The 26,313-nt window shown below is 64.7% G+C and overlaps 1 protein-coding gene across 2 annotated transcripts in view; it reads right to left on the reverse strand.

Moving 5' to 3' along the window:
- Positions 1 to 431: 431 nt before the first annotated feature.
- The window catches only part of NTNG2 (netrin G2), a 51,294-nt gene continuing 25,412 nt past the window's right edge, over positions 432 to 26,313 (reverse strand). Inside the window, exons 5-9 of one of the 2 annotated variants that reach the window (XM_055142813.1) lie at positions 7,205 to 7,377; positions 5,308 to 5,331; positions 1,620 to 1,787; positions 1,177 to 1,311; positions 432 to 917 (exon numbers count right to left, since the gene is read on the reverse strand). In XM_055142813.1, the coding sequence (XP_054998788.1) occupies positions 709 to 917; positions 1,177 to 1,311; positions 1,620 to 1,787; positions 5,308 to 5,331; positions 7,205 to 7,377 (709 nt within the window). In that variant the 3' untranslated portion in view covers positions 432 to 708. Of the gene's footprint in view, positions 918 to 1,176; positions 1,312 to 1,619; positions 1,788 to 2,494; positions 2,668 to 3,262; positions 3,329 to 5,307; positions 5,332 to 7,204; positions 7,378 to 26,313 lie in introns of those variants that run through there. The other variant, XM_055142818.1, reaches the window with a different exon arrangement.

The raw sequence follows: 26,313 nt of genomic DNA on the forward strand, positions 1-26,313 counted from the left end.
TGAAAGGACAGACAAAGGCTTTTCAGGACACACACGCGCGGCTTTGCTTTGGTTGCGTGAAGGCTGAGGGCAGCTGGGGCCGGGAAGGCACTTAGTGGAGTTGGGCGGCCAGGAGGGGGCGCTGGGGGCCCGTCACATCCAGTTCTAGTCCCTCCTCTAGCCCTTGACACTGCTGGGGGCCTTGGGGCAGGGCGGGGGCGCCCAGGGCTGGAGCCCGGGTCCCATCTCCGGGAAGGTGTGTTTGGGGTGGGGACCCCCTGGGAATCCGGAGACCGGCCCGTCCCCCTCCCCCCCCTCCAGATACACACGAGCTCCCGGCTTGGGCCCCTTGAGCAGCGGGCTTGGCGCTCCCGCCCCGGCCAGCAGGGGGCAGCCGCGGCGCGAGGGGCGGCCGGCGACGCGGCGCGCCGAGGGAATGAGCTCAGGCAGAGAAGGGCGCGAGGCGGCCGCGAGCGGCCTTTACTGGGGCGCCGCCCGGCCCCTCGAGCTGCGCGGCGGGTACACACGGAACCGTCTCCAAACCCGGGGCCCGGCCTCGCCCGCCTCCCGTCCTGCCCCCGGGCCCGGGCGGCGAAGGGAAACAGAGGAATAGAAAAGAGAATCGGGCCAGCGACCAGCGGGCGGCCGCGGGGTCCGGGCCGGGGTCCGGGCGCGCCGGCGCAGTAGACACCAGGACGGTAACGGAACGAGGAGGAGGCGGGGCGGCGGTCAGCGGGCCAGGCGGGCGGCCAGCCCCAGCAGCAGGCAGCCGAGCAGCGTGGCGGGGCGCGGGCCGCCGGGCGCGCCGTCGCAGTCGGGCTCGCAGCGCGGCCGCTCGCAGCGCTCGCCGCCGAAGCCGGGCGGGCAGGCGCAGCGCTGGTTCTGCAGGCACGTGCCTCCGTTGGCGCACAGCAGCAGCTCGTCGTCGCACACGTTGGCTGCGGGGCAGAGGGCCGGTGAGGCGCGCGGGGTGGGGGGACCTGCCCGCCCGTCCTGCCCGTCCCGCCCCGCTCGACGTCCAACCCTTCCCAGCCCGCCCCGTCCGCGTGCGCTGCCCCGGGCCCCGCCCACGTCCTAGCCCCACCCAATCCCGTCCCCGCCTCTGGCCCCAGGCCCCGCCCACATCCTAGGCCACCCAATCCCGTCCCCGCCCGCCGCCCGGGTCCCGCCCCGCCCCCGCCCGCGCCCCGCACTCACGGTAGCAGCCCTGCCGCCAGTAGTGCGTGGGGAGACAGTCGTCACACTTGGGCCCCGCCGCGCCCTCGCGGCACTCGCAGAAGCCCGTCTCGTTGCACCGGTCGTGCACGGAGCCGATCTGGTTGCAGTTACACTCTACGTGGACACAGGCGCGGGCCGAGAGGTCAGGGAGTGCCCACCTGTATTCCCGCGCCTCCTGGCTGCAAGCCCCCTGGCCCTGCAGGACTCCGGCCTCGTGGGGCTGCCAGCCGGGGGGAGGGGGGTGTCCCCGAGCCTACGGCTCCCTCCCGGGGCGGGGCAGGGGGGGCAGGCGGGGCGGGAGGAGCCGGGTGCGGGCACTTCTGGGCCGGGCGGGCGGTCTCCCTCCGAAGCCCGGGGGTGGGTGCCCCCGGGGCCGGGACCCTCGGGGGCGCGTCTCCGTGCCCGCGCGGCCGCGCGCTCACCGATGCACACGTTCTCGTCGTCCAGCTCGGCCGAGCCGTTGCGGTAGTAGCCCAGGCGGCAGTGCTGGCAGTGCTGGCCCCGCGTGTTGTGCTTGCAGCTGACGCACGTCACCACGTTGAGGAAGTCGATGTAGCTGCAGCGGTTGGAGTGCCCGTAGCACTCGCAGTCTGGGGGCGGGCGGGGGGCGCGGGCGTCAGTGGGCGGAGGCGCGCGGCCGCCCGCCGCACCCCGCCCCGTGCATCCCGGGAGACTGAGGCACAGGGTCACGCACGCCGAGGGGAGCTCCGGGCCTGAGCCAGCGACACCCCCGCCGGCCCAGGGCAGCTGCCCGTGGGAGGAGGGAGGCCGAGGGGGTCCGCGCGGGAGACGGAGCGGCCATGCGGGACGCAGGTCACGGGCCTGAGCGCGCATGCGCGAGCCTGGAGCTTCCTCCTGGTGCTGCAGTGAAGGGTCGGGCAACGTGCCCCCCGCCCCCATCTGCCTGGCATTCTGCAGATCGGATGACCACGCCCTAGGCCCCCAATTCTCTAAGGCCCCCGCCCCTCTCTTCCCGGCAGCCTGGTTGGGCTCTGGGACCCCCTACACACGCACCCCCCCATCCTGCAGTTCTGAGGTTTGTCCCGTGACCCCCCGGGGGGGTTGGCAGGTGGAACCCCACGTTAGGAAGGGGTGCGGCTTGGGAGTGGGTCGCCACCAGGATGCTCTTCCACGGGGCTCCGCGGCCCAGGGGCCAGCCCTGCCCCCTTCTGCCCCACACTGTCCCCAGGATCCGGACCCCTGTGCGAGATCGGCCCCCCTCCCCAGGGAGCCGCGGGCTATTTCAGGCAGCTGCTCTCAGAGCCGCTGACTCATGCGCCCCCGGCTCTCAGGGGGGCAGGTAACCTCCCGCTCACCTTGACCCAGCTACCTGCCGGCTCCTGCTGGCCGCCCAGAGGGGGTGTGGGAGAAGGGGCGCGCCCACCGCCCTCTTACCTTGGAACCCTGCAGGAGTCCCTCGGGGAGGTTTGGGCCTGGACTGGGCAGGTGCAGGGGTGGCAGGGCGCGGAGCTTGGAGGGATTAGAAACGGGCTTATTCATCAGCTGGGGCCCAGCCGGGCCTGGCCCGCTAGGTCTCCCAAGGGGCCTCGGGACACTGGCCAGGTCACCTGTTCTCATTCGGGGTGCCGGCACCCCCGGACGCTGCAGGAGCGGCTCTTAGACACACTCGGCACGACTCTGGGGGCCCCTGCATCTTCACTCCCTCCTCCCTCCTGCCCACGGGCCACCCCCACTCACACAGGGGCGCCCTGCTTCCTTGTGGGGGTCTGGGTGTGCCTCCCCGTGCCCGCCCCGTCACCCAGGGCACTCACCCTCAGCACCCCCGTGCAGGTGGCTCCCCCCCATCCCAGGCACTTCCTGCACTGCTGGTCCTTGGCCGCAGGCCCCGCCCTGAGGCTCCGCACCCTTGGGCTGTCCCGGGGTCGGCCAAGTGTCCCTGTGCCCTCTCCCCAGCTCCTGCAGAGGCTGGGAGCCCTGCCAGCCTCTTAGACCTGGGGGGTGCGAGTGGCGGGTTCCAATGTTTTGGGGGTCCCGGCCCGGCCCGACCCGACCCTACCCTACCTGCCGCTGCTGTGGGGGGGAGGGGGCCCACGGCTCCGCCTACCTGCCGTAGCTGAGGGGCCCTGGGGGCGCGCCCCGAGAGGGGCAGCGGGAAGTGGCCAGTTCCACTCTTGGGGAGGAAGAGGAGAAACAGGTTATGGGAGGGCCCCTAGGAGCAGCGGTAAGATGGGGTCTCTACAGTAGCCAGAGGGCTGGGTTCCAGCCCGGGAGGGGGCAGCGTCTACACTAAGCAGCCAGGGCGGGCTGGTGTGGGCACCTGATCTGGGGGTGTGGCCTGTTCTCCACGCGCCCACTGCGGGGTGCTCTCTCTGGGCCGGGACCTGGTCTGCTGGGGTCCGGCTGGAGGCTGGCCAGTAGCAGACGAGTCCAGCAGTGAGTCCAGAACCAGCACACCCCCTGCCTTGGACTCCTTACCAGGGACCCCAGACGTGAGCCCCCTCCCCCACCAAGACTCGGGGCCACAGCAGGGGAAGTGACAGGGGTGACAGGGGCGGGAGGGCTTTGCCGGGTTTCCAGGGACAGACCCAGAGGGAAGGAACCAGCCGCCCTCAGGAACGGGAACGCTGTCCAGCCCCGCTCAGCCAGAGAGGCCGGCCTACCCCAGAGGGCTTAATTAGAGCTGCTGGGAAGCCTTTTCCTTCTGGAACCTTCTCCCACCGCAGCCCTGCAGTGGGGAGCTTGGGGTGAGCGGCCTCCTTTGCCCAGCACCCTGGCCTCTAGCGGCCTGACAAGGCGCCGGGGGCCACGCTCAGGTGGCTGGGAGCACTGTGGGGAGAGCAGGCGGAGGGACCGCCTGTTCCATGGAATCGGGGAGCGGCTGAATCCAGGTCTCCGAGGTGCCAAGCATAGACCCTGGGGGTCAGCCGGGTCCCCTGGGCCTTGCTCACTTTTCCTGTCCCCACCCACGTTCACTGCCTCCTTGGTCCTCATCTGGGACCAGACCGGGGCGGGGGGTTGGGGGGGGCTGACCAGAGCCTGCGGGGCGGGTGCTGCGCCCTAGGATTCCACTCTCGGCCCAACCCCGCTGCCCGCACCCCACCCCTGCTCGGGACACAGATGGGGAGCTCCTGCGTGCCCCTGTGTGCACGTGTGCGCGGGACAGCAAGGCCCGGGCTGTCCCTGTCCCTGGCACCGGGCCCGCCTGTCACGGGCTTGGTGGGAAAGAGGACTCAGGGAGAGAACGGCCGGACCTGGGGTGGCCGGGGTCGCCCCGACTTTCATCACAGAGTGTGTCCCTGGACCAGGAGATCCCTGCGTCCCCCGCCCCGCCCCCACCTGTGGGGAAGGGGCGCCTTTCCGGGCCAGGTACCCCGCCCCCAAGGCCGGGCACGCCTGGTCAGGGGCTCCCTTCACCCCCACCCTGCCCTGCCCACCCAGGGGGCGGCTGCCGGGGGACTGGGTGGGGGCAGAGCGCCCGAGCCCCACTGTGCGGGGGCTGCATGGGGGCTGCTACCGGGCTGGGCCCCGCCGGCCCGCACAGGCGTGCAGGACGCAGACGGCTCTAGGCCTTGGGGTGTGCCCACGTGGCAAGGGTCTGCCTCTCGTTCCCCGGGAGCCCAGCTCCCGGCCTGTTGGGCTGACCCCTCACGGGACCCCTGGTGAGATGGGGCCCGAGTGGGTGGGGGCAGGGCGGGGGATCCCCCCAGGGCTTTGGAGATAGGGGCCTCTGTGGGGGGCTGCAGCTACCAGACCAGGAGAGCCATGAGGGGTGGCCAGGGGCCGGGTCCAGCTTCCCATGCCCTCTGGAGCCCCTTAGGGGACAGTCTGGAGAGGGTCTGGCCCTCAAGAAAGTGTTTCTGAGAGTTGGGACAGGCCAGATGCAGCCAGCAGGGGGCAGTGCCAGGGTGGCCCGAGACCCCACACTACTCCCCCCCCATCCTCCCCAGATCCCGCTGGGTGGGCACCTCAGGCCCCAGGCCCCACGCCCACCCTTGCGCAGCAGGAGAAGCTCCCAGCTGGGGAGGGGGAGTGAGCCCCGGGAGCAGAGCACCCCGACTCTACAGCAGTGCCGAGCAAGCGGGGGGTGCGGGGGGCAAGAAGCTGGCACACGCCGAGGAGGGGGTGGCCCGGCACTCGGGCTGTACTTACTGCCGACCGAGCCCGCAGCGGCACCTGTGGGGGAGAGGAGGGTCAGGGGCGCCCCTGCTCCCTGCAGAGGGCTGAGCCCTTTCCAGCCGGGCAGGCGGGGCTGGCTGGTGGGGCCGGGGGCCGGGGCGGGCAGGGCGGGTGCTGGGAATGGGGCCACCGGCCCTGGGCAGACGGACTCCTGCAGGCTCTGACGCCATCGAGAAGAACCAGGGCTAGTGGGCGCAGCCCCAGAGCTTCCCGGAAACCTGCGTGGGACGCGGGGACAGGTGGTCCCGGCCGGAGCTAAGCACTGCCATAGGGTCCTAGAGGCCTCAGGATCCCCAGGGGGCTTCCTGAGTGTGTGGGTGGGGGCTTCCCATGCACCTGCGAGGCTCCTCTCACCAGCCCAAGTCACATGAACTGTGGGCAGAGGGTGAGGCAAGATCGGGTCCCCACGGGGTCTGAGAGTCGCTCTGGAGAACGGGCCAATGCCAGCCCCTGCAGGCTCTGGGCACGGCGCTGGGAGTCCCGGGGGCACCCTCAGGGCCAGCTGGGCTCTGCTGTCTGCCACTTGAGGGGTCCCTGGATTTGTGGTTTTATGGAGATCCCTGAAGATGAGGCTGAGGCCCCCTAAGAGTTATGTACTGGACATGGGTGGGTGTACTACAGAACTGTCTCCCTGGCCCATCTGAGTCGGGAGAGGAAAGGAGGGTGTACATATATCTGAGCATGTGTGTGCGTGGGTGTACATGCATCTGAACATGTGTGTGCACGGGTGTTCATGCATCAGAGCATGTGCATGCTAGATCTACATGCATCTGAGTATGTGTATGAGTGTACATGCATCTGGGCATTGTGTGCATGATTGTACATGCACCTGAGCACTGTGTGCATGGGACATGTGTGCATGGAGATACAGGTACTTGGCACAGACCTATGTGTCTGTGTTTGAGCACATATTATGTTTTTTCCACATGTACCTAAGCACACATGTGAATGTTTTTGTATATGTACTTGCTTGTACATACATGTACCTGACCACATGCACACGTGTGCATTTCAGCATCTGGTTCTTGTGTACATGTGTCTGAACACAGCATAATTATAATGTGTGCTTGTGTGTATATGCAGAACATGTTCATGCTGTGCATATACTTGAGCACATGTGTCCTGTGTACATGTACATGAGCATGTGTATGCTTGTCTTACACATATGAGCACATGTATGTGGGTACATGCACCTGAACCTGTGTATGTATGCACATAGATGAGCACATGAACCTGTGTATACATGGGCATGTGCACATGTAACACATCACGTGTGTGGCTGATCATGTGTATACATGTATCTGATCACATACATGTGCATATATCTGAGCCCATGTCTGCATGCATAGGTGTGCATGTATATTAGACTTTTGTGAATGCATTTGAGATGTGTCCAGGGGTATGCATGTACTTGAGCCCCATGTGCATGCATGTGCATATATATTGGCCTATGTGAACATATGTGTGCAAGGATCTGAACCCCATGGGTATGGGTGTGCATAGATCTGAACCCGTGGGCATGGGTGTGCGTGGATCTGAGCCCGGGGGCATGGGTGTGCATGGATCTGGGGGGGGCATGGGTGTGCATGGATCTGGGGGGCATGGGTGTGCATGGATCTGGGGGGGCATGGGTGTGCGTGGATCTGGGGGGCATGGGTGTGCATGGATCTGGGGGGGCATGGGTGTGCATGGATCTGGGGGGCATGGGTGTGCATGGATCTGAGCCTGGGGGCATGGGTGTGCATGGATCTGGGGGGCATGGGTGTGCATGGACCTGAGCCCGGGGGCGTGTGCGTGCCCCCAGCTCTGGGCGGGAGGCAGGGGAGCCAGGGCTGCAGGAGGCACGGGGTGTGGTCTCTGCGGTACGCACAGGCGTTGGGCGAGCCGTGGGGCAGCGGCAGGTAGGAGCCGGCGCGCCAGGAGCGGGTGCGGAAGTTCTTCTTGCACTTGCCACAGTCGGGGCCGGTGGTGTTGTGCTCGCACTCGCACTGCAGGCTGCCCTCGCGCACTGAGCACAGGCTGGCGTGCAGGTTGCACTTGCACCTGCGGGCGGAAGGCAGAGGTCAGCGAGCACCTCCCAGCCTCCCTCCCCTCCGGGACAGCAGGAAGCAAAGCCTTGGCACAGGAGGGCGCGGGGAGGGGAGACCTCTGTCCCCAGGAGCCCCGCCCCGCCCTGTGCTCCCACCACGCTGCATTATTCATGCCCTGGTGAAATATTCATGGGCAACTCATTATTCCACAATCCGGTAAATAAAGAGGAGAGCGCTTGTCCGCCCGCCCCGCCCCTGGAGACGGTACCTCCGCGCGCCCGCAGCTGGGGGCGGGGCTTGCTATAGAAGCGCCCAGCTGGGAACTGGAGGAGGAGGACAGAGGTCAGAGGTCGCCCTTTAACAGCTGCTACTCAATGAAGGGTTGGAACTCAGAGTGGCGACAGCTTGGAACAGCACAGACACACAGACACACAGACACACAGACACACACAGACACACACAGACCCCCCCACTCACAAACACAGAGACACACACAGACCCCCCCACAGAAACAGAGACACACACAAACACACATAGACACAGATGTACACACAGACATACATATACACAAACCCACACACAGAGAAACACACACAGACCCCACCCCACAGAGAAACAGAGAAACAGACACAGACATAGAGACACACAGACACAGACACATAGACCCACAACACACAGACACACACACACAGACTCAATGAATGACTGAAGCTCAGAGTAGCAACAGCCTGAAATAGCATATACAGAGAGACACACAGACACACAAAGAGATGCACATGCATACACACACAGCCCCCCGGAGACACATGCACACACACATGCACACAGAGACAGACATACACTCACACAGGTACACAGAGACACACATGCACACAGACACACAGATACACATGCACACAGATATATACACATGACACATACAAACATACAGACACACAGAGATACAAATATATACAGACACACAGATACAGAGACACACGCAAGCACACAGATGCACACATAGTCACACAGAGGCCAGAGAGATGCTTCTCCCCAGAAGGCTGCCCGCAGCCCCGCACCCCTGCACTCACCTCCTCCCCAGCTCACTCTCACCAGCACGAGCTGAACTTGAAGCTGACCAAGTCCCTGGACCCAGCTACAATTTTTTTTTCTTTTTGGGTCACACCCAGAGATGCTCAGGGGTTGCTCCTGGCTCTGCACTCAGGAATCACTCCTGGCGGTGCTCAGGGGACCCGATGGGATGCTGGGAATCGAACCCGGGTCGGCCACGTGCAAGGAAAATGCCCTCCCTGCTGTGCTACCACTCCAGCCCCTAGCTACATTTAAATTAAAATTGAATTAAAATAGCTACATTAAAAATTAAAAAAAAATTTTTTTTAATTTTTGGGTCACACCCAGTGATGCTCAGGGGTTGCTCCTGGCTCTGCACTTGGGAATTACACCTGGCGGTGCTCGGGGGACCCTATGGGATGCCGGGGATTGAACCTGGGTCGGTCACATGCAAGGCAGACGCCCTCCCCGCTGTGCCATGGCTCCGGCCTGGACCCAGTTACACTGACATAAGCCCAGCAAACGCCAGGCAGGTGGGCTGTGCCCGCAGTCAGACCAACGGGCCTGTACTCAAGGGCCCTGGGTCGAGAGGAGCCCAAAGCTCTCGGCAGCCGCAGGGGCCCTACCTGGCTCTTGGGTCAAACCACCTGAGTTCAACCAGCAGATTCTGCACCCGGCGCCGACCAGTGAGCCCAGGCCTGGACTTGGGGACAGGGAGGTGATGGGTCCCAACAGTCCTTATCTTTTTGTGTGCTATTTGGGGCCACACCTGGCAGTGCTCAGGGGTTCCTCCTGGCTCTGCGTTCAGGAATTACTCCCGGCGGTGCTTGAGAGACCCTCTGGGATGCTGCAAACTGAACCAGGTTGGCTGTGCACAAGGCAGGCGCCCTCCCCACGTACTGTGACTCTGGCCCCCGCAGTCCTTCTATTTCCAAAGTCGCAGGGACACCCCCCGCCCCCCCAGGGCAGCGATCCGAGGTCAGGGATTAGCTCGGGGTGGAGAACACGGACAGAGACCGAGACACAGCAGCAGGGGCCGTGCGTGGGGGTCCTGCCAGGTGGGGACGGTGTGGGCAGCCTGTCCGGTCCGTGCGCCTGCGTGCTGGAGTCCCCACGGCGAACGCTGGGGTGTGTGTCCGAGCGGGCTCTAGATCCTGGACAGGAAGTCTCCAGCGTATATCATCAATATTTGTAAAATGCAACTTGCAGAGCAACGTGCTGAGTCAGAGCCTGTTTTCATTAAAATACGCACAGAGCAGTATTTACCGGGCCCCTGCTCGTGGCACACTCTGAGCTGGGACAGCGTGTGCCACGGGGAACCGTGCCACAGGCAGGGTGGGGGGACGGGGTGGCGCGGGGGAGCGTGGGGGTGAGGGTATTCGGTCTGGCCCTGTGCTAGTATGGAGAGGGGCCCACCGAAGGCCCCCCTGCCGACACCAGGGAGGGGGCACTCCACGAGTGAGCCCAAGTCAGCATCTGGCTGTGGCTCAGTGTCACCCGCCGACAGGTGAGCGTCAGGGCTGCGGGGGGGGGCAGAGCCATGCCAGGACGTGCCGGCATTAGGGGCTGTCAGCACAATCTGTCCGACTCTCTGCCAACCTACAACTGCTCTAAAAAACCCACAAACACGCTTCATCAAAATTAAGCATGCTTCGCTTGACACCCAGCTGTCACTCAGGGCCGGGTCCACGCAGGACGTGGAGGTGGGCGGGCACCACTCCACCGACTGGAGCCTGGACCCTGGGCTCTGCCGCCCGGGTTTGGGACCCTGCTCTGTGCTGGTCGTTCCGGGACAGAGGTGCTGGGCTCGCTCCTGTCATTGGAGGCGATACACGCTTCTTTTTGTTTATTGTAGGGTCACACCTGGCTGTGCTCAGGGGCCACTCCTGGCCCTGTGCCTGGGAATCTCTCCTGGTGGGCTCAGGGGACCATGAGGGGTGCCAGGATTGGACCTGGGCCGCCGTGCTACCTGCCCAGCCCCAGTGACAGACGATTCTGATCTCAGCTATTCCTAGCGCTCAAGCCAGCCCAGGAACAGGCACCGTGGGGCCCTGCAGGCCAGGCTTCAGGAGAGAGAGAGCTTTAAGTGAAGACCTAAGGGGCCAGCCAGGGCAGGAGAAAAGAACCTTCTGGAAACTTCTGGAAGCTCAAAGAGAAACTCAGCCAGGCAAGTGGCAGCAGAGTCCAGGGGGAGGGACTTGACTTGGAGCTCGCGAGTCCTTCAGACGGGTTACCCCTGGCCACTGGGGGTGACCGGCCCCTCGTCCAGCTGTGCCAGGGCTGTACCAGAATAAGGTGGGTCTGGGGGCCGAGAGCCAGAGAAGAGAGGCAGAAGCCGCAGCCCTGCCGCCAGCAGAGAACAGTGGCCTGGACAAGGTGGCCCTGCTTCTCTAGAATGTTCTCTCCTCCTGCTGGCTGGCAGATTCCCTCTCCTTTGTGGCCAGCCACCTCGGGCTGAGGTGTGTTCTTGCTGGTCCCCGTCCCTGCGTGCTGCACACGACCCTCTCCTGGAGAGGCACTGCCCCTTCCCCACGCCTCCCGCGGCTCCCGGGCCCTCGGCACCCCTGACGCAGTGCTGCGGGGCAAGGACCCCCTTCCCTGTGGCCCCAGGGCATCCATGCTGCTGCTCCCCATTTCGCCCCACCCGCAAACTCCCCGTGGGACCCTGAAGGATGTGGAAGGCGGGGCCACCGTGGAATCAGCAGGTCCCCAGAGGACCACGCATTCTGGTGTGGGGGGTCTTGTTCCTCTTTGAGAGGCCACAAGAAGGTCAGACACGGGGAGAGGAAGCTCGGGAAGGTGAAGGACCTTGCCCAGGGTTCAAGGCTCCCCCAGATGTGATGCCACCCAAACTCAGAAGTATCTGAACCATGGATAGGGTGGGGGAGCAAGCTGAGTGGACGGCAGCAGCGTGAGCTGAACTGGAACCCCCAGTCTTATGGTAAAGACGTAACCCCCAGGGACCAGAGTGATAAAACAGCGGGTAGGGCATCTGCCTTGCATGTGGCCGACCTGGGTTCGATTCCCAGCATCCCATATGGTCCCGAGAGCAATGTGAGGAGTAATTCCTGAGCTCAAAGCCAGGAGTAACCCCTGAGCGTCACTGAGTATGAACCCAAAAAAGCCAAAATAAATAAACATTTAAAAATATTAACCTGCAGTGTGATAAATTTGGGGTGGGGCCCCCGCCCCTGTCGGATGACATTAAGGGTTAGTGGGGTCTGGAGAGGGGGTCCTAGCCAGATGGGCTGAGGAGGCGGGGCCTCAGCGCCTCTTCCCCACCCCACAGACAGGGTGATGATGTCACCAGCACCCCTTCCTGCTGCCACCCACCGAGGAACTGCGATTCTGTGGGCTCTGCCCAGCCAGCAGCTCTGAGCTGCTGCTCACATGTCCCTCTGCTGGGGTGTGACAGCCACATACCCAGCCCAAAATTAGAGCACAAAATTTCTGTCATTGTGCCCATGCTTACTTTCCCCTCTGCCCCTCTGGAGGGAGAGCTGGGGTGACAGCACAGTGGGGAGGGTGCTAGCCTGACACATAGCTGACCCGGGTTCGATCCCCGGTGTCCCAGATGGCTCCTGAACATCCCTAGGCGTGATTCCTGAGCACAGAGCCAGGAGTAACCTCTGAGCACTGCCAGGTGTGGCCCCAAAACAACAACAAAAGAAAATAAGTGCTGTCACCAGGGAGGTGCCGGGGCCCAGACACACGTGGCTTTCTCCTCAACGGGGGTGTTGGGGGGGGCTGTGAAGGGGCTGAGAATCTGGTTCACCTCACGCACAATTCTGCACTCAGCCCCTGGGTCCAAGGGCATCGAGGATCAAGGCACTGTCCGTGGTGCTGAATCGTAACCCTGTTCCCAAGAGCCGGGAAGCCAGACGTTGCCCTAGTCCCTGCCCGGCTGGACCTCGGGGCTGATCTGAATGGGGCGGGAAGAGCATGCAGTCTTCATGCACCGTGGGCCTGCGGGGGGCACAGGCAGATGCGGGCAATGGAGACTTATCTCAGGGAGACCAGAACGCAGACGCCCCTGGGCAAAAAAGGGTCCGTGCCTAGACCTTAAGCGACAGCACACTGATGCATTAACACCCTGTCCCTTCCCGGGCCCTGGCACTCAGCATCCGGGGCCCGGAAGGTCCGGTGGGAAAAAGCCCTGCTTGCCTCATCCGGCAGAAGTCTGACCTCAGAGCGTGTTCATTCGCCTCCCGAAGCCCTATTTAACATCCCGTGTGTGGATCCAGGAACGGCCACCGGCCTCTGGCCGAACACGGGTATTTTTAGATGTCAGTTACATCGGCCAAAGATTGCCATCTTCACTCCGGGTGATAACACTGACCTTGGCTTGTTAAAAATGCACGAACTGGCAGTTGACTCTGAGCAGCATATTGCGCTGTGATGGGGGAGGGTGCCGTCGGGCGGCACAGGTGGGGAGAAGGCTGCCCAAGGTCAGGCGAGGCTCGGCCCCTCCCGCCCCTCGTGGGCCCCCGCCTGTCCAGCAGCCCCTCCCCTGTTGCTGGCCGAACTGGGCAGCAGTGTGGCACCTGCTCCACCACCGGCGGAGCTAAGAATTCCCTGCCGGGCAGTCCTGCCAGCAGGAGCCCACAGCGTGGGGAACCGACCCAGGGCTGTCACGGAACCAGCTCAGCGGGCAGGGGACGTCTTTCCGTGACTCCGGTGGGGGGCAGTGTGTGTGCACGGCTGACCTTTCTCCATGTTCCCCGTCTGCCTCTCTGCTTCTCTTCCCGACTCTGCAGGGTTCCGACCTCGTTCTCTCTATCTGTGCACCTGCTTACGCCTGCAATGGCCAGGAGGTTCCAGTCGCCGAGGAGTCACCCCTCCTCCTAGGCCCACTGCAATGGGCTGTGGGGCTCCACCCACTTTTCCTGGGCCAATTGCAATGGGCTGTGGGGCTCCACCCACTTTTCCCGGGCCAATTGCAATGGGCTGTGGGGCTCCACCCACTTTTCCCGGGCCAATTGCAATGGGCTGTGGGGCTCCACCCACTTTTCCTGGGCCAATTGCAATGGGCTGTGGGGCTCCACCCACTTTTCCTGGGCCAATTGCAATGGGCTGTGGGGCTCCACCCACTTTCCTCAGGCCAATTGCAATGGGCTGTGGGGCTCCACCCACTTTCCCCGGGCCAATTGCAATGGGCTGTGGGGCTCCACCCACTTTCCCCGGGCCAATTGCAATGGGCTGTGGGGCTCCACCCACTTTCCTCAGGCCAACTGCAATGGGCTGTGGGGCTCCACCCACTTTTCCCGGGCCAATTGCAATGGGCTGTGGGGCTCCACCCACTTTTCCCGGGCCAATTGCAATGGGCTGTGGGGCTCCACCCACTTTTCCCGGGCCAACTGCAATGGGCCGTGGGGCTCCACCCACTTTCCTCAGGCCAATTGCAATGGGCGGTGGGGCTCCACCCACTTCTCCCGGGCCAACTGGAATGGGCTGTGGGGCTCCACCCACTTTTCCCGGGCCAACTGGAATGGGCTTTGCCCCTTTGTCTGGGCCGACTGGAATGTGCCCTTAGGCCCCCTCCCTTCTCCTAGGCCAACAGGGTGTCCTTTGGGAAGTCAAGTGTCGCTCGCACAGGCAGGATTCCATAATCCTTGCGTCCAGTCAGCCTCCGTTGCCTCTCCCTCGCCCGGATGCTCAGTGTAAGCACACCTGGAGGCTGGGAGCTGGGGAAGGTACTACACGCAGGTACTGGGGCGCACTTCCTTAGTTGTCACTGGTCTCTGGACGTAAAGCACAGATTTTGGGGTGTTGGGGCTCCCCAGCAGTGGTCAGGAGCCCTGGCAGCCCCATCGATAATTCTGGGCCAAGTGGTTTAATTCAAGGGCCCAGAATAGGGTGCTGTTTGGGCCCTGCAGTTAGGGGGATTACCAGGGCCAACTCAGGGGTGCTCGGGGGACATATGTCACTGGGCATCAAACTGGGGTAGGCTTCATGCAATGCATGTACCTTTTTTTGGGTTCGGTTTGGTTTGGGTTGGGTTTGGGGGCCACACTGGCAATGCACAGGTGATGCCCAGGGCTTAACTCCTGGCTCTGCAATCAAGAATCATTCCTGGCAGTGCTCCGAATACCAGCTGGGATGGCGGGGATTGAACCCGGGTCTTCCACATGCAAGGCAAAGGCCCCACCCACTGTACTATCGCTCCGGCACCACGCAGCGTGTACCTTAGCCCTGGACTCTGTCTTCAGCCCCGACACACAGCTCTACAGGCTCCGTCAGCGGGGCTGTGGGAGGTGGTGAAGCGTTCAACTGGGCGACAGGACCGGGGACAGGTGGTGCCCTCACACCTGCACAGTGCGTTCCACTGTCCTTACGAACCGGCGGCACTGCACCTGACACACAGCGCAGCTCACAGCAGCCGCAAGAACACCACACGCTCTTCAACAGCCGCAGACACAGCGTCACCTCTGTCCTGCGGGCGGGAGGCCGAGACGAGGGCAGCCTGGCAATTGCCACGGCCCCCGCACGGTCAGGGCAGAGCCAGTACCCAGTGGGGCAGCCAGAGCCTGACCCCCGTGGGTGTATGCCCTGAGAGCATACCCAGCCGAGTCCTGCACGGGGTACCCGGGTGCCCTGGGCTTACCCAGCCGAGCCCTGACCCCTGTACACTGTACCCCTGTGTCTGTAGCCCTGACCCCTGTACACTGGGGTACCCGGGAGCCCTGAACTTGTCCAGCCGAGCCCTGACCCCCTGTATACTGGGGTACCCCGGAGCCCTGACCTTGTCAGGCCGAGCCCTGACCCCCTGTACACTGGGGTACCCGGGAGCCCTGGGCTTGTCCAGCCGAGCCCTGACCCCTGTACACTGGGGTACCCAGGAGCCCTGACCTTGTCCAGCCGAGCCCTGACCCCCTGAACACTGGGGTACCGGGAGCCCTGGGCTTGTCCAGCCGAGCCCTGACCCCCTGTACACTGGGGTACCCGGGAGCCCTGGGCTGGTCCAGCCGAGCCATGACCCCCTGTACACTGGGGTACCCGGGAGCCCTGGGCTGGTCCAGCCGAGCCATGACCCCCTGTACACTGGGGTACCCGGGAGCCCTGACCTTGTCCAGCCGAGCCCTGACCCCCTGTACACTGGGGTACCCGGGAGCCCTGGGCTTGTCCAGCCGAGCCCTGACCCCTGTACACTGGGGTACCCGGGAGCCCTGGGCTTGTCCAGCCGAGCCCTGACCCCTGTATACTGGGGTACCTGGGAGCCCTGGGCTTGTCCAGCCGAGCCCTGACCCCTGTACACTGGGGTACTCGGGAGCCCTGTGCTTACCCAGCTGAGCCCTGACCCCCTGTACACTGGGGTACCCGGGAGCCCTGGGCTTGTCCAGCCGAGCCCTGACCCCCTGTACACTGGGGTACCCGGGAGCCCTGGGCTTGTCCAGCCGAGCCCTGACCCCCTGTACACTGGGGTACCCGGGAGCCCTGGGCTTGTCCAGCCAAGCCCTGACCCCTGTACACTGGGGTACCCGGGAGCCCTGGGCTTGTCCAGCCGAGCCCTGACCCCCTGTACACTGGGGTACCCGGGAGCCCTGACCTTGTCCAGCCGAGCCCTGACCCCTGTATACTGGGGTACCCGGGAGCCCTGGGCTTGTCCAGCCGAGCCCTGACCCCCTGTACACTGGGGTACCCGGGAGCCCTGACCTTGTCCAGCCGAGCCCTGACCCCTGTACACTGGGGTACCCGGGAGCCCTGACCTTGTCCAGCCGAGCCCTGACCCCCTGTACACTGGGGTACCCAGGAGCCCTGGGCTTGTCCAGCCGAGCCCTGACCCCCTGAACACTGGGGTACCCAGGAGCCCTGACCTTGTCCAGCCGAGCCCTGACCCCCTGTACACTGGGGTACCCGGGAGCCCTGGGCTGGTCCAGCCGAGCCATGACCCCCTGTACACTGGGGTACCCGGGAGCCCTGGGCTTGTCCAGCCGAGCCCTGACCCCCTGTACACTGGGGTACCCGGGAGCCCTGGGCTTGTCCAGCCAAGCCCTGACCCCTGTACACTGGGGTACCCGGGAGCCCTGGGCTTGTCCAGCCGAGCCCTGACCCCCTGTACACTGGGGTACCCGGGAGCCCTGGGCTTGTCCAGCCGAGCCCTGACCCCCTGTACACTGGGGTACCCGGGAGCCCTGACCTTGTCCAGCCGAGCCCTGACCCCTGTACACTGGGGTACCCGGGAGCCCTGGGCTTACCCAGCCGAGCCCTGACCCCTGTACACTGGGGTACCCGGGAGCCCTGGGCTTGTCCAGCCGAGCCCTGACCCCTGTACACTGGGGTACCCGGGAGCCCTGACCTTGTCCAGCCGAGCCCTGACCCCCTGTACACTGGGGTACCCGGGAGCCCTGGTTTGTCCAGCCGAGCCCTGACCCCCTGTACACTGGGGTACCCGGGAGCCTGGGCTTGTCCAGCCGAGCCCTGACCCCTGTACACTGGGGTACCCGGGAGCCCTGGGCTTACCCAGCCAAGCCCTGTAGCCCTGCACACCTGCACGGGGGGGGGGGGGGGGCGGGTACCCGGGAGCCCTGGGCTTACCCAGCCAAGCCCTGTAGCCCTGCACGCCTGCACGGGGGGGAGGGGGGCGGGTACCCGGAAGCCCTGCACTCCCCCAGCTGAGCCGGATGCAGGGACCAGCCACGCCTCTCCGCCGTCCCCACACGCACCCACCCAGGGCCGGTGCTGCTGGACTCTGCACGTGGCAGGTGCGACCGGGCATGGCCCTTTCCCGCCTCGGGCACGTGCTGGCGGCCCTGGTCGCCCTGGCCCTGATGATGTGGCCTCCACGAAGCTGCTGGGCCTCCCCGACGTTCTCCCGAGGGCAGATGGCTGGGGGCCCCTCGAAGGAGTCCCAAGGGGGTCCTGCAGTCTTAAGGCCTCCATGTTTTTCCTGAAGGCTGGGCAGTCTCGGGTGAGTGCGTGAGCATGCACAGCCACCCCCTGGGGCTGCTGCTGTCCCCTGTGTCTTGGAGACAGGCAGGCAGAGGGCCAGAGAGGTTAAGCAAGCTGCCCAAGGCCGCACAGTCAGAGGAGGCCACTTCATGCAGGGTCAGTGGCAGGAAGCAGGGGTGGCTGGGTCTCTGCTGGACTCACCTTGATTCCTTTGCCCCCTGCCCATCCTGCCCATACCCCGCTACCCAATTCCGAGGCCAAGGAAGGCGGCATCTGAGTCGAGATGGGTGCCCGCTGCACTTCAGGCCCCACCCAGAGCTCAGGGTTACCAAGGAACTTTGGACAAGGCCTTCTAGAAGATTCTGTCTTTATAGAAACAGCCACCCGCGTTTCCTGGCCCTGCCACACAGCTCTCCTCAGCACGCCCATCAGAGTGTTCCAAAGTTAATTATTACTCATTTACTTTTGCCCTCGGGGCAACACCCTGCAGCGCTTGAGGGCTGCCCCAGAGGTTGCTCCTACGGTGCGTAGAGGACCATGTGCTCCTGGAAGGGAAGCCAGGCCTCCCGCCTGCAACGCCTGTGCCCTACCCACCGAGCCATCTCTCTGGCCCCTGGGAGCACTATTAACCGGTGACGATGTGAGGCTGGCCAGCACCCGGGCCTGGTGGAGACCAGAGAGGACCCCAGCACGAGCCCGCCCTTCCGACACTCCCTCAGCGTCAGTGACGAAGGCAGGAGAGGCTCCACAGCAGGCAGGAGGGAAGGAAACGGGCAGACAGAGCCGGGGAGGAGAGCCGGGGAGGAGAGGCGGGGAGAGGGGAGAGTCCTCCCCGGCTCCCGGGGGTCGTGAGCAGCCAGAGGAGCCTGACTTTGCCCTCCGCTCCTGCGGGACCAAGGGGGACGAGACGGGCAGGACAGGGCACAGCTGGCGTCGGGCAGCCCGCGGTGGCCACTATTCTGCCAGGCTAGGAAATCAGGAAGTGCCCGTGTGGAAGGGGGGCGCGAGGGGAGCCCCGAGCCCCTCTGACCCCAGCACATGGCAGGGAGGGGACAAGCGCGGTGTCCCCTGCCCCGGGGCCAGCCTCGTCCCTGGCGGCTCCCCTGGGCCGTGCTCCTCCCGCTGGTCTCCCTGACAAAACGCAGCCGCCTCGGCTTGGCCCGAGGCTGGCGGTCAGACGGGCAGTCGGGGACCCGGCGCCTGGGGGACTCGAAGCCCCTGGCGGCACGAGATATACGGACACTGGCCTTTGATTCGGTGCCTCTCCGACACCCAAACTTACCGGGGGTCCCTGCACTTGACCTGGCTGCCCCCACCTGTCTCCACCATCTGGCTGAGACGGGGCTGTGTGGCCGGACAGCCCATGCCCGCTGGGAGCTGACCCTGCGGCAGCCACCTCCCCAGAGGACTCGCCCCTTTTCCTGCCACCGTGCGTGCCCCCCCGCGGGGAGGGGGCTATGCCGGGTGCTGCCGCTGGGAGCACCATCTGGACCCAGGCCTGGCACGGGTGTGCCGCGAAGCTCGTGGGCTGGGGCGCCCGCTCTCGGGGCCTGGAGCCTCTCCCAGACGGGCGGGAGGAATGTAGGTCAGGCCCGGCTGCCAGAAGGCTGACGTCACCCTCCCGGAAGAGGGGACCGTGAGAGCTGGAGCCCAGCGCAGGGGGCGCCCCCCCCGGGGTGCAGGGAGCCAGGCCCCTGGGGCTCTCGGGGCTTCATCACCCCTGGGTGGGGTGCACTCACACCCCCCCCCTCAGCTTGGGTTATCTCGGGTGAGCGGTGGCTCGGAGTGACCCGGCAGATGGCTGGTGCCTCGGAGGCCAGAGCTGCTGGAAGTCAGGCTGTCCCCAGCGTCCCCGCCTGCCGTCTCACCCGAGACACCATCATTTTGATTTATCGTTATTCTGGGGGCGGTTGGGGCCACACCTGCAGTGCTCAGGGGCTATTCCTGGCTCCGCGCTCAGGGATCACTCCTGGTGGTGCTTGGGTGCTATGGGATACCGGGGACTGAACCCGGGCCTGCCGTGTCGAAACACCCTCCCTGCTGTGCTATTGCTCCAGCCTCTATTTTCTTTTTCTTTTTTTTTTTTTGGCTTTTTGGGTCACACCCGGCGATGCACAGGGGTTACTCCTGGCTCTGCACTCAGGAATTACCCCTGGCCGTGCTCAGGGGACCATATGGGATGCTGGGATTTGAACCCGGGTCAGCCGCGTGCAAGGCAAATGCCCTCCCCGCTGTGCTATCGCTCCAGCCCCGAGCCTCTATTTTCTTTCTTTCTTTTTTTTTTTTCTTTAGAAAAGAATTTCCAAGGGGCTGTGGGGTTTAGAGAACAGCAGACCTCAAACCTCTGCTGGCACGAAGGATGGGGTGACACAGAAACCCCCCCCCCCCCCGCCCCACAGTGCTTCGGGATGAGGGGAGGCACTGGTGGGAGTGGCTGTTCTCTCCCGGCCCTTTGCTCATCCTCGTGTCCTGGGCTGGGGCAAAGCTGCAGGGGGACGGGTGAGGCCAGCAGGGTGCAGCCGAGATGTCCGGCGAGGAGGCCGGACGCAGCGACCGTGCCGATGGAGCTGGGACAGCCCCCGGGGGGCCTGGTGAGACCCTGCACTTCTGGGTCTGGGGGTGACACAGCGCCACCCGAGTGCTTCTCTGGGCAACGCAGGGCACAGCCTCGGGCCCCCTGCACTGCAGCGCCCAAGCGACGTCACTTCCTCCGACTCCGGCCCGGAAGTGTCAGCCCAGCCGGCCAAGAGTGGCCAGTGGACTCCCAGTCCTGAGTGCCCTTGGGAGCCCCCCTGAGCCCCTGGACTTCTGTCCCACTCAAGGACGGAGGTGGGGTGGAGGGGTGCTGGGAGTAAGGGAAGCCCGCCCCCCGCCAGCCCAGCCGGGGTCTGAGACCCAGGAGGGAGGAGGCCACTTCCAGGCTAATGGGGACAGATGCTGTGGGAACTTCTGGAGCAAACCAGGCCGGCAATTGAGTTCATTGGCCAAATCAAATCTGGTCCCGGGCGAAGTGCTCTCTATTAAGTGCTTTAACGGTCTTCACATCCTCCAGCCGGAGGCCGAATCCTATTATCCAGCGTCCCTGGTGCCTGGAGAGCTGGCCGGCAGCCGCGGGGCGCGGGGCCGGGCTCGGACCCCCTTGCTGTCCGCAGCAGCTCCGTGTCCCTCCCATTAAGAGAGGTTCTCGGTCCTGCCCCCGCTGGCTGACAGGGGGGTGCGAGGGGGACGGGCAGGGGTCTGGGGTTGCGTTCGCAGAAGTCGGGCTTGAGCCCAGCCGGCTGACCCCCACCCTGTGTGCTCTCGGATCATCCTCACGGCAGGTGGGGAAACTGAGGCGGGGAGGTGGGTGGGAGAGACTTGTCCCAGAGCCGTGAGCTGGCTCGCAAAGGGGCCTCCCGTGCCTTAAAGTCTTCCCTTCCCCATCCCTCGCCTGAGTCATTCCTGGTGGGTTTCTTATATTCACACTGGCCTCTGCCCCGGGATGTCCTCCATGCTTGCTCCCCCGGCACACCCTTCCACTGGGCTCCTCGGTCAGCACTCCTGGAGTCGTCCCTCGATTCCTTGTTCTGCGGGTCCTGCCTTCTCTCTCATCCCGCCCTTCCTTGGCCGTCTCTGACCTGCACGTCTGGAAGCCCCCTCTCACCTGCCCTTGCTTTTTTTTTTTTTTTTTAACTTTTTTTTTTAATTTTTTTTTTTTTTTTTTTGCTTTTTGGGTCACACCCAGCGATGCTCAGGGGTTACTCCTGGCTTTGCACTCAGAAATTACTCCTGGCGGTGCTTGGGGGACCATATGGGATGCCGGGGATCGAACCCAGGTCGGCCGCATGCAAGGCAAACGCCCTACCCACTGTGCTATCGCTCCGGCCCCTGCCCTTGCTTTTTTTGGGGGGGGGGGCGGGACTACCCTCAGTGGTGCTCAGGGATCACTCCTGGCTCTGTGCTCAGGGATCACTCCTGGCGATGCCCAGGGGACCATCTGGGGTGCCCAGGAATCGAACTCAGGTCACCTGTGTACCAAGCTAAACCCTACGTGCCCAGACCCTGCCCGCCCTGGCATGTCCTGTGGAGAACTGGTCACCTCTGGGCAGCCGCCCCCACCCCCAACAGTTTGGCAGTTTCTTATAAAGTTATCATTATCGCGTGACTCGACAAATTCACATCTAGGTGTGGACCAGGAGCGATGAAAGCTCATGCTCACCTCGAACCCTTCGTCGCCCCATTTACTTATGTATCAGTTTGGGGCCGCGCCCGACAGCTCCTGGCCCTGTGCTCAGGGATCACTCCTGGCCCTGTGCTCAGGGATCACTCCTGGCCCTGTGCTCAGGGATCACTCCTGGCTCTGTGCTCAGGGATCACTCCTGGCCCTGTGCTCAGGGATCACTCCTGGCCCTGTGCTCAGGGATCACTCCTGGCGGGACTTTACGGACCCTGGGGTTGCTGGGAACTAAACTGGAGTTGGCTTGTGCACAAGACGCGCGCCCTGAGCCCTGTCCTCTCTCTCTCTCTCTCTGCCCCTCACTCTCTCTGCAGTGCTCGTAGCACTGGGGATTCACAAATGCCCCAAGCCAGCGAAGTGAAGCTTCCCTCGGCCAGGGACAGGAGGAACGTGCCCTTGCGCCCCCACTGTGAGCAGAGACAGGGACCCCGGGAGGAAGAGGAGATGCGGGGAGGGGGGGATGGAGCGGATGGGTGGAGCACTGTAGGTGGAGCATAGAGGGGGCAGCTCCTTCAGAAATGACAGGGGCTGGGCAGTGACTCGTGCTGAGCCAGGTGTATGCGTGAGGCCCCAGCCCCACCCCGGCATCGCGTGGCCCGGAGAACTGAGATCTCCAGCACCGCAGGGTGTGACGCGCACATGGAAGCTCGTGGGTGGGGAGGGGCTGAGAGGGGGCAGGCCCGGCGTGCCTCAGGCCTTGACTCTGACTCCCGCCACCGCGTGGTCCCAAGCACGGCTGGGTGTGGCCCCACAGAGTGCACCGGGCTGAGCACTGCGCCTCCAGCTCTAACCACGGGGCCGAGGGCCCTGAGGAGTGGCTACGGCGTCTCCCCAGAACTGCCGGGGGCAGCCGCTAGAAACATTTTTTAAGCAGAGGGGCCAGGGAGAGAGCCTCTCTCTGGGCAGGGTGGCTCGCCGTGCATACAGCCCGCCTGAGTCCAGCCCCCGGCATCCCATATGAGCCCCCCGAGGAGTGATGCCTGAGCACAGAGCCAGGAGTAGCCCCTGAACAACACTGGGTGTGGCCCCCAAACAAAGCAAAACAAGAATAAAATAACAGATAAACCAGGGGTGCAGGAGCGATCGTCCAGCAGGGAAGGCGTTTGCCTTGCACGCGGCTGACCCTGGCTCGATCCCCGGCATCTCAACAGTCCCCCAACACCGCCAGGAGTGAGCCCTGAGTGCAGAGGCAGGAGGAAGCCCTGAGCACTGCCAGGCGTGACCCAAGAAGAAAAAAAAAATAGCTAAGCCAGGCAGCAAGTCGATTTCAGGGCACTTCTCTGCAGAAGAGGCCCCGGGTTCAAATCTGTGTCCACCCCACGCTATGGTGGTGTGGTGATCATGAGCCACCACAGAATGCAGAGCCGGGGCGCGGGGCAGGAATCGGGCTCACATGTAGCCTTGTTCCTTCCAGGCCAGGCACTGCACAGGACACACGGCACAGATGGGGTCCCACGCCCCCGCCTGGGCTGGAGGCGGGGCTGCTCCCCCCTGTCCTGGGGCCCCGAGGCACATGGCGGGACGCGCCTAGGTCAGGCCAGGACACCTGCCGTCTGGCCACACGGGCAGCCCAGGGGGCCGGCTCACGGGGGGGAGGGGGTCACAGCGGAGGCAGACACTAGAGCATCTCACTTCCGTGTGGAAACTGGGCCCCACAAAACCCACAGTGCGGTCACTGAAAGGGGGGGCGGGATGGGACCAGGCAAGGAGCCAGGGGGATGCTCTGCTGGTTTGACCCACTGGGGAAGCCGTCACCTTGCAAACAGCCGGCTTGGGCTTGGTTACTGGAGTGGTTATTACCTGAGCACTGAGCCTGGAGTGCCTCATGCTAACCCCCAACTAAACAGCCGATCTGCCTCCGTCCTCCGGGGTCTGCGGTGCAAGCTCGGGGCTGACTGCGCCCCCACCCCCCGCCCTCTGGGGGGGTGTGTCCGTCCCCACGCCCCCATCCCCGTCAGAACCCAGCCCGGGTAGGATGGTGTTGGAGGAACCTTTGGCGCCCCTCCCCCCTCCAGGCCCCCAACTCCAGCCTCCCAGCCCAGGACTCAGCGTGCGCTGTTCTATCCTGTCACATTAGTTGCTTAGCAACAGGGTCACAGCGGCACGGATGTCCCTGCAGTCAAGTGTCACTGCAGCGTCCAGCCATCCCAGAATGCCACCGTCCTGCGTGGGGTCCCGCCGACCACAGGGGCACCGGGCAGCGCCGCCCCAGGCCTGCAGAGGGGTGGCTGCCGTGGCGGGATGCTCCGTCCCCGGGGGGGGCCTCTCACCCAGCCCCCAGCCTCGCCCCTGGACAGCAGGGCCTCTGGCCGCACCCCGCCGGTCCCCGCCAGGACTCTGCGCCCCCCAGACAAGCTGTCTTTGTCCCTGCCCCTCCAGGCCGCCCATGTGGGGGAAGGTGATCGTCTGGCGCCCGCTGGTCCCTCTGCTCGTGGGGGCGGGTCCCGGCCCTGTGTCGGGCACAGCCCGAGTGCCCGCTAGAGACGTGTCCCCCAGGAGGGATGTTGGGGGATGGGCTGTAATGACAGACGCAGGGAGAAGCCCTCACGAAGGGGCAGACAGACCCCCGGGCACGGGGACAGCCCGAGGTGCCTAGGGCAGGCAGGTGGGTCTCACCTCAGTCCCGTGGCACTGCCCTCCCCGGCTGTGACGGGCTCAGGGCCAGGCCACACTGGGCGGTGGCCGGCAGAGGAAGTCTCCCCCGGGCCAGGCGAGAGCCGCTGCTCACACGGGCCGAGCCCGCCCACACTGGCTGCACCCGGAGCACATCCTCCGCTCCACACTGGGGGCACAACCGCTGGGTGACGGAGTGGGAACGGGCGCCCCTGCCCGCGCACGCTGCGCAGAGGGCACACGGCCGGCAGCCCGGGCCCAACGCCCGCCGGCCCCGCAGACGCCTCCGGGGGTCTCCAGCCCCTCCCCCACGCTCTGAGCCCATCTAGGGGCATCTCACCCCAGCCTCGCCACACTGACCCTGGTGGGGGTCAGAGCACAGAGCTGGGAGGGCCGGGCCAGGGCCAGGCCGCGGGGGTCGAGGGGGGACAGCTCCAGTCTGCAGCTGCGCTGTGTTCTCACTGGGAAACAAACGCCTGTGCGCCACTGGCTGCGAGGCAGTTACAGTTGCCCCTGTGGGTTACTGTTTCCACTGCACATAAGCTACAGTCTTTGTTGCATGTAACAGAAGCATGCATGTAACAGTCAGTTTCCGCCTGTAAGTCAGTTTCTGACTTTTCCCAACTTTCCCTACCTGTAATCACTGTCCCGGGCTGCAGTGACCGTACGTGCTTTTCCTGCCGGCGTTGGGTGCAGCCCGCAGCCCTAGCCAGGACTTTCACACCCACTGTCCCCTCGGGTCACAGCCCACACTGCCCGGACCCTGAGCGCACCACCCGCCTGTCTCTGACCCGGACGCCGCAGGAGGCGGGATCTGCCTGTCGCTCTCACTGGGCGCGTCCTCCTCATGCTGAAAGCTGGGCCGGGTGTGCGGTCACTCGCCCGCAGGTGCTGCCCACCCCACTCTCCATCCCTGGGGTCTGTCCGGAGCGGGGGCTGGGCTGCATGCAATCTCACTGACTTGACACCCCCGGCTGTCCGCGCCAGCAGCGCGTGGGGGACCCAGCCCCCCCATCCTGACGCCCTTGTTCCCTCCTGCCTCTTTGATGACCCACCCTTCTTCCTACCACAAACCTCAGTTTACCCCCTCTGCCCTCCATAGTGACCATCCTGGGCAGGACATCACATTCCCAGAGTCTGTGATGACCCCGGGGGGGCCTGTCCTCCCGGCCACACGGGGAGCTCCTGGCACTTGCTTCCCTGTAGTTCCCTAAGGAGGGTCGGGCATGTCCCCAGGGGTCTGGTCTGCCCTCTCCCCCGGGCCGCGGAGTGGGTACCACCCTTCCCACCGCACTTTCTATTCTCGTCCTGGGCTCCGTCCCTCTCCGGTTACAGGGATCGATGGCCACAGAGCATTTGTGGAGCAGGACAAGAAGCCAAGGAGCGGGGGAGAGCCGGGGCGGGGGGAGCCCAGCACCCCGGGATGCTGGGGGGTGGCGGGGGTGCTCTCCCGGTCAGGCTGCCCAGATCCTCCCCGGGTGAGTCTCTCCCACTCGGGACCTCGCCTCATCCTGGGTGGGAGGGAGCACGGTGGGGAGGGCGCTGGCCTGGCATGCGGCTGACCTGTGCTCGGTTCCCGGCACCCCAGACGGTGTCCCGAGCCTCACCAGGAGCAATCCCAGAGCACAGAGCCAGGAGGAGGCCCTGAGCGGGTGTGGCCCCACACGAACAAAAAGGACAGGAAGCAGAGAAGGGCACCAGGGCACAGCCTGCCACTGACAGCACCAGAGATTTAACTTCATTCATGTGTGTGTTTCTAGGCCACGCCTGGCAGTGCTTGGGCACCAGGCGGTCCTCCTGTGAGCACAGCCTGCACCTCGGCAGGGGCCCGATGCCCCGTGGGCGTCACAGCCCACCCACGCCCCAGCTCCGCGGCTCCCGCTCTGTCTGGCCTCTCGAGGGCTGGGGGGGCGGCACCAACATCAGTCACCCGAGACTGCCTGATGTCTGCCGTGCGCCTCCTCTCCCCTGCAAGCAGCCGGTGGCCCCCCTTTCTGGAGGCCACACCCTGCCCTATCACCCTGCCCCCCACTAGGGATATAGTTTTCGTGGCTCCTTTGGGTGCTGGCAACCCCCACCCACCCCCTGGAGGTGCCCCTGTTCCTAAGCTCCCAGGCGCGGGTCTGGGTGTGGATGCGGCCTCCTGCCCATCGCCTCAAGCCCCTAGAGCAGAGCCTGGAC

Source organism: Sorex araneus, chromosome 1, assembly GCF_027595985.1.
Source record: "Sorex araneus isolate mSorAra2 chromosome 1, mSorAra2.pri, whole genome shotgun sequence".
NCBI lineage: Eukaryota > Metazoa > Chordata > Mammalia > Eulipotyphla > Soricidae > Sorex > Sorex araneus.